This window comes from Miscanthus floridulus, chromosome 15 (genome assembly GCF_019320115.1).
Source record: "Miscanthus floridulus cultivar M001 chromosome 15, ASM1932011v1, whole genome shotgun sequence".
Lineage (NCBI taxonomy): Eukaryota > Viridiplantae > Streptophyta > Magnoliopsida > Poales > Poaceae > Miscanthus > Miscanthus floridulus.
In genome coordinates this window covers 5,804,433-5,814,743 of record NC_089594.1, presented here as the reverse complement: position 1 = coordinate 5,814,743, position 10,311 = coordinate 5,804,433, and the positions used below count along the sequence as shown (strand labels likewise).

At 44.9% G+C, this 10,311-nt stretch overlaps 1 protein-coding gene across 3 annotated transcripts; it reads left to right on the top strand.

The window, feature by feature from the left end:
* Positions 1 to 6,478: 6,478 nt before the first annotated feature.
* On the top strand, positions 6,479 to 10,110 carry LOC136508385 (uncharacterized). 3 transcript variants are annotated; one of them, XR_010771959.1, is made up of 4 exons: positions 6,479 to 6,691; positions 6,758 to 7,080; positions 7,717 to 7,869; positions 9,653 to 9,739. XR_010771959.1 is itself a non-coding variant. In XM_066503054.1 (4 exons), the coding sequence occupies exons 1-3, from the start codon at positions 6,548 to 6,550 to the stop codon at positions 7,754 to 7,756; spliced, it is 507 nt and encodes a 168-aa protein (XP_066359151.1). In that variant the 5' UTR covers positions 6,479 to 6,547; the 3' UTR covers positions 7,757 to 7,801; positions 9,653 to 9,782. The 3 variants fall into 3 exon arrangements, 2 of the variants coding, with proteins under 2 accessions (XP_066359151.1, XP_066359150.1); XM_066503054.1 differs by having other exon boundaries at positions 7,717 to 7,801; positions 9,653 to 9,782; XM_066503053.1 differs by lacking the exon at positions 7,717 to 7,869 and having other exon boundaries at positions 6,482 to 6,691; positions 9,653 to 10,110.
* The last annotated feature ends 201 nt before the right edge of the window (positions 10,111 to 10,311 follow it).

Genomic DNA, 10,311 nt, shown 5'->3' with positions numbered 1-10,311 from the left:
TTTTTTTGCTTAGGCTAGCACATTTCTGACTCCAAACTAGTTCTATTGCTCTGGAAAGCACATTTCTAACTCCAAACTATGGCTAGCAGGATATGTTAAGTTTTCAAACAGTAAGATAATTGAAAAACTTGCAGGACTGAAAATACCTTTCCAAACAGTGACCCTGACTGTTGGAGCGTTGCGACTCTCGCCAATATTGTCCTTCGCCTGCTCAATCACAACAAGAAATCCCCAGCATGCTTTTAGCATCAAATTCTAACATAGTTGTTTGGAGCTTTTAGCACATATAGTAGTTTGGAGCTTTAGATAAGTCAAAACTAGGTAGATAACCAAAACAATATATAGCAGTTTACTTGTGACTTAATAGAAGCTAGGTAGATATACAAAACAGGTTGAAATACAAGGAGTTACAATCATCACAGTTGTTAATAAATATTGATTCAGTGTAGCAAAAATTTGGCAGAACTAGTGTTCTAGCATCAGCAATAAGTCCACTCATGGTACAACCTATGTGCTCATCAATTCCCATGACTTTTTCCACACTGCTTGGTGGAGCTGCTATATCCTCTGATTGTAACAATTCAATGATTAACAATTTAGACATGAAACAGAATATACCATGAAAACCATAGGCTAAGTGGAGCTACTATATCCTCTAATAAAACTACTACTATTATAGCCACAAAATTTTTAGTATTAATCTCCAATTAACAAGCATCAAGAGTTCGACACTTAAGTACAATTAATTATCATATAGCCCAAATCACACGGTAAAGGACCTTTAAGTTCTTAGTCTGGGGAAATTCATAGGAAATTGCAGCCATCATAGATCAAGGAACCATATCAATTTGGGGAAAGGAGAGAACGAAGGGACATATGTGCAAAACCTGAGCAGCTAGGGTTACCCAAATGAAATCCATGAACTATATATACAGGTAATGGACCCCTTGATTCAGAATGCAGCTAGGGTTTGGGGCATCACAGGCGTGGCTAGGGTTACCCATGAGCACACGGAGCACCATGGAGGAGGAGACTTGAGATGGCTGGGTTATAGGCCACACACCTGGATCCTGCTGCCGCCGTCGCCCCAATGTCGGGATCTCACCGTCGTCGCCACCCGCGCTGTGATGCCGGTGTCACCCGCGCTGAGCATCCACGTCGTTGTGAAGCCGAGAGAACTCGAGTAGAGGAGAGAGAGAGAGAGAGAGAGAGAGAGAGAGAGAGAGAGAGAGGAAGAGAGAGAGAGATGAGTCAACATGGATGGTGCGCCCAGATCTAGCCGACGCCACCGTCCACACGTCCGGATCTAGCCGCCGCCGCCGTCCGCGTGCCTAGAGCCAGCCGCAGAGAGGGGGGGGGGGGAGCGACACAGGAGGAGGAGGGGAATGGAGTCGAGACTCGGGGACACGTGGGGCTGGAGTCGGGGAGCGGACGTGAGGGCTCGGTCATAGGCTAGAGTGAATAATTTTTTCGGGTCCGTGGGACAACCAAGTGACGCGGTGTTCTTTTGCGCGTGTGTGAGTAACAATTGATGTTATAGACGCGTCCCAACCACGAACTACTTACGCGCGTTAACTATCCGCGTCTGTGATGTGTCGTCTAACTCCAGACATGTCCTATAAACACGCGTCTGTAGTAATATTACAGACGTTCGTTACTAACACGCGTATGTAGTAAGCGCTTATTACAGACGCGTGTTGACGCCACCGGACTGGCGACCCCGGTCGGCGACTTATTACAGACGCGCGTCGAGAATGCACGTCTATAAACTCATACTACAGACGCGCGTTTGTGCTGGCATCTGTTGATAACGTGGTGGATATGTGACTTTTTTACGTAGTGCGACAAATGTGCAGGTCTCGAACCCGAGGGCTTTCTGCGAGTATTTGTAGCAACGCTCCTGCAGCTCCTCGACCTGGTCGGCTGGTGTGCAGTGAGCCATGACAACCTGGATATATATTTTCCAAATAAAATAATAATATAAGCTAGTAATATATATGGACTGTGAATAAAAATAAATAAGCATGTGGAGAAAATGAACAAGAAGATCACACACGCCGTGCAACAGTTATGAACTCTGGAGCCGACGCACTCGGCCTGCTTAACAATAAAGGCAAAGAACATGAACAGCCACCAAACATATACGGCGACGGTTGGGACCGGATGGTTTGCCTCGAGATCTATCTCAAGCCCCGGAAGTGAATTATGAGCTCCAGAATCAGTGTGCTGTACTTGTCCTGACAGTGGAGCGGCAGTACCTTCGTAGAAAAAAACAAGTTAAACAAAAAGGTAAGGGATGCTTTGACAGATTTGGAGAAACAAAATTATTTTGCCTGCTAACTATAATGAGTGGTGCATGTTTGGATCCTAAACTAATGTCTAGTGATGAACTATTATCGCTTGCTTGGTAGGTAGTGTTGTGTCTAGTTAATGGGTTAACGACTAGCTAGTGGCGTGGCATGACTATTTTTAGCCCACCTAATTTGTAGTAACAAACAACAAATGGTTCCTGCCGCTGGTAGCATATATAAACAAACCTTTAGCTAATACTCTTTATTTTTAGCACCTTCAATATCAATCAAATGGTTGACAAGGTTAGATGGCAAAGTGTAGCATAAAACATTAACGTTAATGAGTAAATATATATATATATATATATATATATATTCCATAAAAAAATCTTCGTTCCCCTGGGGGAAAAACAATACGTATCATGCATGGTAAGTTATATATGTAGTACCATCCATGAAACTGAGCCCAGCCTGCTTTGGTGTTGATGAGTACAGGACAACGTGGACTTTTTCCTGGCGAAACAAATAATAAAGAATCAATCAAATCTTCTACTACTTGAGTAGAAGAGCTAGCGCGCATTCTCTAATTGCATTAAATATGCTAACACGATATAGTATAAATAAAAAAAAGAGATGCTAAAAGTTTCGTACGATGAAATAAGTTTCATAAAAATGAAACTGTTTCTGACACCTGTGATTATCTGAATCCTGAAAACAAGGACATGAAATCCCATTATCTATGAGGCTACGATACAAGACAAGTACACACTACTCGTATCATTCCCCTCTCTTAAGACATGTTACGACTTCTCTTGAAGTCAAACTTTGCTTTGACTTTGATCAAATATGCATTAGAAAAATGCTCCCTCCGTTTCAAATTAAATGACGTTTTAGTTTTTCTAGGTACATTGCTTTTAGTATATATCTAAACATAGTGTATATCTATGTGCATAGCAAAAACTTATTTCATCCGTCTTATAATTTGGGACGGATTTAGTATCTAGACATAGTATATATCTATGTGCATATCTATGTATATCTAGATATTTTAGCTTTTCTAGATACATTGCTTTTAGTATGTATCCAGAAAAGCCAAAATATTTTATAATTTGGGACGGAACATGGTAATATTCCCTTTACTTGATTCTTATTTGTCTGTGTATTAGATTCATCCATCTAATTCAACATCCATGATTTAAAAAAAATCACAACACAAAGTTACGAAAAGTTTTTTTTTTATGAGAAGGACAAAGGTACGACAAGTAATCTCGCATCCCCGAGTTTGGCTATACGGTATGTTCGCTGGTTGGTTTCTGGGCTGGTTTGGGCTAGCTGGTGCTGGTTTGTTGTGAGAGAAAAATACTGTTGGCTGGTTGGTTTGGGCTGGCTGAAACCAACAAGCGAACAGGCTCCAAACAGACAGCACTTAATCGGATCAGATAGACTGACATGACGCAAAGTCACAAAAAAAAAAAGGCCCAAGAGAAGGGAGCCCCGATATGCTGGGCTGCAACATCAGAGTAGCAGCTAGCAAACGGGCTAAAAATGGGCTGCAACATCAGGTGACAGATTTCAACTACAGGACAAATTGACAGATCCGAGTTGTTGGATCAACAAAAGCAGTGGCCAAAATCGATGAGCGGCGTAATCCTAAATCCCGATTTCATCAGTTGCAAAAAATAAATGAATAAAAAAAACGGCCCGCCCGCCTAATCGGGCGGTTAGAAACGAGCGGCATGCATGCATGCATCCATCCACCAAAGGAAGCAGCAAAACCCAAAGTTTAGTATTTTTTCTGATAATAAAACAGCTTCAGCCGACTTTAATACCAGCCAAACAGTTCGCTGGTTGGTTTCTGGACTGATAAGTCTAACCGGTGCTGGTTTATTATGAGAGAGAAATATTGTTGGTTGGCTGATAAGCCCTGACTGAAACCAACAAACGAACAGGCTAAATGTTTGCGTCACGATCCTAAGCTAGTATCAGTTTTAATACTTGTAACACCCCACACCCACACCCCCTTTTTTTGAAACAGACTACGAAGGGGAGAGATTCCTCGTCTGGATTTTATTAAGATCAGAACAAAAGTTCGGGATACAAAGCATAAATCAGGAGCTAAACGGAGCCCTGATTATAGAGGTACAAAAATATAAAACCAGAACAGCGACTGTAGTATAAGAGCTAGATCGTGGCAGATCCACAGATACAATTAAAAGAGAAAAAGAAAACTACAACACCGAGACATAGGATCTCATTTGACGATGCCTCCAGCGAGGTAGATGACGCCGTGGCGTAATCATCGCCAACCAAGCAACAAAAGGCGACACCTCAGGAGCTTGGCAAGGTTTTCGCCCGAGCCTTATGCCGAGGGGTTGAAACGGGCCGATCACGGAGAAGCGGCAACAAGAGGTTCTGTAGTGACGCCTTGAAGAAGGAGATCATCGTCGCTGGCTCAGATTGATCTGAGCAGAGCTTTCGCCCAGAACCTTTGCCGGAACTCTTGTTGACCCACCAACGACAAAGGAAGGTGCACGTATCGATGAACGACCGCGTCAGGACGAAGGGGGAGTGCCAGTCGCCGCCACACCACACGGAGCCGTTGTCGGACTCGCTCACGACAGTGGGAGGAGCGCACCGGCAAGCGTTCGCGCCTAGGCCGGGGGGGGGGGGGGTTGCCGCCACACCTCGCGGAGGGAGGCGTGCACCGGCAAGCGTCTACCCCTGAACGGTGGAGGGGGTGCCGGTCGCCGCCACACCGCACGGAGCCATACTCGGACTCACCCGCGTCGGAGTGAGGCGCGCCCCGACAAGCGTCCACACCTGGACGGTGGAGGGGGTGCCGGTCGCCGCCACATCGCACAGAGCCGTACCCAGACTCACCCGCGACGGAGGGAGGCGCGCACCGGCAAGCGTCCGCACCTAGACGGTGGAGGGGGCGCCGGTCGCCGCCACAACGCACGGAGCCGTACTCGGACTCGCCGCGACGGTGGGAGGCGCGCAGGGGTGGGTGTCGGCCACCGCCACCCCTCGCGGGGCCGTTCCCGAACTCGCCCGCGATGGTAGGAGGCGCGCACCGGCAAGCGTTGGAGCCTAGACGGAGGAGGGTTGCCAGTCGCCGCTACACCTCGCGGAGCCATTGTCGGACTCACCCGCGACAGTGGGAGGCGCTCACCGGCAGGTGACCGTGCCTAGAGCCAACGACGGCGGGTCTAGGCCCCGCCCAAGGAGTCCACGACTAAGTCGTAGCGTGCAGGCGAACTGGGGAGGAGGGGGAGGAGCCAGGTGGTCACCGTGCTAGATGCCGGGCGCGCGGCCAGCAGCCCTGCGGCAGTGGAGGCGGAATGAGCACGCGTTCGCGTCGGCCCGCAGGACGCCACGCTGAGGACCCCGTCAGGCCCGCCGGCCACCTCAGACCGCTGGAGACAAGGAACAAGCAGCCTGTTCGGTTGGCTGGTTCGTATTGTTGCTGGTTCGTGAAGAAGTACCGCTGACTGGTTTGTGTGAAACCACACCCACACCCTTGGTCATCGAGTGTGGTAGCGGTTGGTCTTGGTCAGGCCTGATGATATATGGATTAGTGTAAAGTACCTTGATGTTGTACCTGTATCCACGTGTATTGGAAGAGCAGATGGACAGGGGACACGTACGTGTCACGAACTCACGTAAATCCATTGCAAGAGTTGGCTTGTCTCTCTCTCTCAGTTACATCGGCGTCCGAAGATCACCGCCGCCCCTCCGATCCAACCCTGGACGCATCCGGTTCTCTCCTCCTCTTCCTTCCTGGTTCCGAATTATAAAATATTTTAACTTTTATAATTAAATATATTACTTTAATTAATAATATATATAGACATAATATATATCTAAATATATAATAAAAATTATATACGTAGCAAATACAAAGTGTCTTATAATTTAAAATGGTGGGAGTACATATCAATAATCTTTATATCTATATACTTCAGTTCTTAGTTTCTATATATCTACCTATACAATAATAATATCAAAGTATGGAATGTTCATGTAGTTCTTACCATCATCGGCTGCTCTTAAGCAACTGCAGCTGCAGCCAAAATTCTCTCACAATTTACTGTATATTTCTCTGTGTATGTACGCGAGTTAGAGCGTGCATCTGCATGTCGAAAAAAAAAGAACTTGCTTTGTTTGTTGGGGGCTCCTTTGCAAATGGACCGGGCTGCGCCTGCGAGCTGCGACCGAATCGATCTGCAATTCTGCATCCCGTCCCGCCGTGCGCCATGTTCCTGCGGCGGCTAAGAGCCTCCGCCGCCCTCCGCCGCGGCGCGACCGACGGCGGTGTCCTGGCCGCCGCCCTCCGCGCCGAGCTCGCCCACGAGCTCACCTTCTCCTCCCCCTCCACTCCCCTTCGTTTCCGTTTCGAGGTAACGCGCATCCTCATCCTCTCACAACCCCGATCCAGCGCAAAGCTCACAACTTTGCGCTCGCAGGACGCGTCCGGCTTCGACGCCGTGTCGGACTCCCCGCGCGCGCAGGACGTGCTCCTGCGCCGCCGGGCCGGTTCCGAGGAGGTCCTCGTGTCGGCGCTGCTCGCCCCGCTGCGGTTCGTAGAGCAGGACCCGCTGCCCAGGGCCGCGCTCATGAAGGTCTTCGTCAGTAAGCCTGGCGCGACGCCCGTCCTGCACTTCGACTGCCGTGCGTCTTGGGTTGGGGAGGAGGAGCGCGGCGCTGCTGACTATGCTATTAACGCTGTCCGGTACCACTCCTCTCCTGGCGCCGCTGGAGAAGACGAGTATGAAGGCCCGGTGTTCAGGTGGTGCTCTTATGCTCTGCTTGTTTTTTATTTGGTCTTTTAGTTAAAAAAATACCCCTGTGGACGCTGTTGTTGTTTTATGTGCACAATGCATCCACAGATATTAAAGATGGCTTTACTGCACATGTAAAGCACATAAAATTGACTAATAAAGCTGGCTTCCCTGCAAGAAAAATCTGTAAAACGAGCATTTTTCCCCACATGTGTGCTGTATGATTTGGATCAGCATTGCCTATCTCTTTTGCAAAGTTTTTTTTTTTTTGGGACAATCTCTTTTGCAAAGATGACTGGCATTTTCATGTTAAAATTTGTCACAGCATATTTGAAGGTAGTGTAGATATTCCTGGAATTTATAGATGGTTAATCATTGCAGGATTAAAATTGTAAATTGTATTGCATCGAATGTCAAGACTTGTGCTAGTATCTTAGGCATGAATCGCAAATATCTGCTGTACTCTGAAGACATTTCGTCGATCTGTTGTTATTGCCTAGCATTTTGTTAGCTCTTAGTTGTCATCAACATATGAAACCTAAGGAGACTTGTTCAGTGTAGGTTCCATTATATTATATGCAGGATTGCATCACTAGTATGAGACGAATAGTTATTAACCTCTGTAATATTGGTAACGATCGAAGGGCGGGCCTGGTGCAAGCGGTAGAGTCTTACCACCTATGACCGGAAGGTCCCGGGTTCGAGTCGCGGTCTCCTCACATTGCATAGGTAAGGGTAAGGCTTGTCACTAACACCCTTCTCCAGACCCCGCACAGAGTGGGAGCTCTCTGCACTAGGTACGCCCTTTTTTTTAATATTGGTAACGATCCAAGTATTTGTTCTTGGTAATTAGATATTGATGTGGTTATTTTCGAAAATATTCAATGCCATGTGTACAGCTAGTCTGAAATTTATTTTTTACTCAATTACCATTCTTTCTTGATAAAGGGTTTTGTGCCTACTGCCTAGAAAAATTCTCGAGTAAGCTCAGGATGGTCCACAAAATATGGCTAAGTAGGCAAGGACCATTGTACCATGAGGGTAATCACCGAACTTGTTTACTCCTGAAAGTTCCGTTTGCCTTTAAAATTTCCAATTAAATTCTGCTGTTGCCTCTGTGAGATCTGGGGAGTAAGCTTCCAATGCTGTTTGTCTATCAGTACTGCACATGGTTTAGCAGAATCATATGCACCTCTATTGTTTGAAGTTCATGTTGTGAGAGACGTTTTTTGATTGACAATCATGCTAGTTGAAACTTTAGGTTAAGGGTGATGCTAGTCTCTTCAGAAGTACAGAATTAATAATCAACTCAAAGATTGGAAAACCTGGATATGTAAATAACATTCCCTGATCCTGGATCAAAGTAATCACATGAAATTATCCTGGGTTCCTATGCTATTTTTATTCTAATTTGTAATCTCATGATATTCATTGTGATGTTCATTATCTTTAACTAGATTATCTAAATGGGCTTATCAAATATTTTTTCAGTACATAAAATAATTTTATAAAGTAATAAACTTAGGGGAAGTGATTGTGGATGTAAGGAATCTGATTGACCTGTTTGTTCCATGCATTTGAATACCTTATCTCATCTTGGATTATTTGGGCCAAATTTCTTTCAATTGTTTGAAGCCAACCAGCACGAAACAAGGGTAGTTTCTGCCTTGCTGGGCTACGATTCACAGCATTTAATGTTAACCTAAAAAACTGGTCTCGAGATGGTCATCTGCTACCAAATTTGATGTATGACAATGAAAATTTGATACTTGGTCCATATTATACCCCTTTGTTGACTAGAGCATAATGGGAAGAAGAACACATAGCAAACCAGTGAGGAAATAAAAGAGTAACACTTGATGAATAAAGGAAAATCATATGGTGCCCTCGTTCTAAAATACCATGTTGCAATGCTTCAAAAATCATCAAAAAATCATGTATGTAGTACACCTAAAGTTAAGTGTAGCCACAAAAATTCAGTTGAGAAATTCATCTTTGATGCTGAGATTAAAAAAAAACAGAAGTGTCACTGTCAGCACATGATGAACAGTGCCAGGTTGACTGCTTGTCTATTTTGTTTGTTGGCGTCTAGGATGAATTTCAAACTGAATTGTTGCAGCAATACTTAACTTTATGTGTACTACATACATGATTTTGTGATGATTTTTGAAACATTGCAACATGGTACGAGGGCGCCAGCCCCAAGCCCCCCTGGGCACCAAATCTGCACTCATGAAAAAATTGTCATACAGAAAAGTAGCCATTGTCAATTAAGGATTGCTGTATCCTTTAGAACAATCTAGTGTAATGCAGCTATAATTTTCTTTGCTCTGAACTGAGAGTTAAATTTGGACAACATCACCCTTATTCTTTGTTCCATTCATTCCTAAAGTAGTTGACGGTGTCAAAATTCTTCAGATCATGGTGGTTGTAAGAAAAGTGTCCTACATAAGGAGGCATAAATGATACAAGTTCTCCAGAACATCAACACTACTAACATTAGTGGCAAGCTTAGGAAGTTTGTTTTTTTAGAACTCACACATTTGCACTCAGTGACAGTGTTTGCCTTTCTTTGCATAGAGACTTGGATCCTCGGCTACAGGCTGCTTTGCGAGAATGTCTTCTAGCAAGAGGCGTCAACTCCAAACTGGCAACCTTAATTCTCCAACACTTGCTTGAGAAGGAGCGCAGCCAGTACGTGACTTGGCTGATGACATTGGAAGAGGCGTTTGCCAAAGATCATTGACCAAATCATCTCTCTGTATCTAACAATATTCTGTGGCTTAGTTTAGTGCGTAATACATTTATTTTGCTGTGCCAATGCTGGAGTAGGTGCCAGTTCTATGTCGACATTAGTTCGTTTTTATGATCTCACGCATGTGAGGCATGTCAATAACCCTACTTCAACAAGTGCGTACACTGACATCAAATGCAACATCTAGTTTGAATTTTTGAAGCCACAGGAAATATGTAACTGGTGCTTATATGTACTATTACAGGCAGTTATTATAATATGACAAACACAGTATTCGTCTTTGTAGAACCCAGTTAAAGCACACGCAGTACATTAATAAGAAGTCAAATGCTTTTGATTAATGTTGAGACTAGTAGTCTATCTTGAGGTGCTATAAACGTTAATAGTTGAGTTTTGAGGATAATGGGATGGTCGGATCCCACCTACTGATTGTTACAACAGCTAAAACTAGCACTACTGGATCCAAATACTCCAATTGATAGTC

What these genes read in the sequence shown, in the direction of transcription:
- LOC136508385 (XM_066503053.1), top strand. Translation starts at nt 6,548, where the DNA reads ATGTTCCTGCGGCGGCTAAGAGCCTCCGCCGCCCTCCGCCGCGGCGCG. An exon ending in CCCTTCGTTTCCGTTTCGAG is followed by an intron (nt 6,692 to 6,757) that starts GTAACGCGCATC and finishes TTGCGCTCGCAG; the next exon opens with GACGCGTCCGGCTTCGACGC. An exon ending in TATGAAGGCCCGGTGTTCAG is followed by an intron (nt 7,081 to 9,652) that starts GTGGTGCTCTTA and finishes TTCTTTGCATAG; the next exon opens with AGACTTGGATCCTCGGCTAC.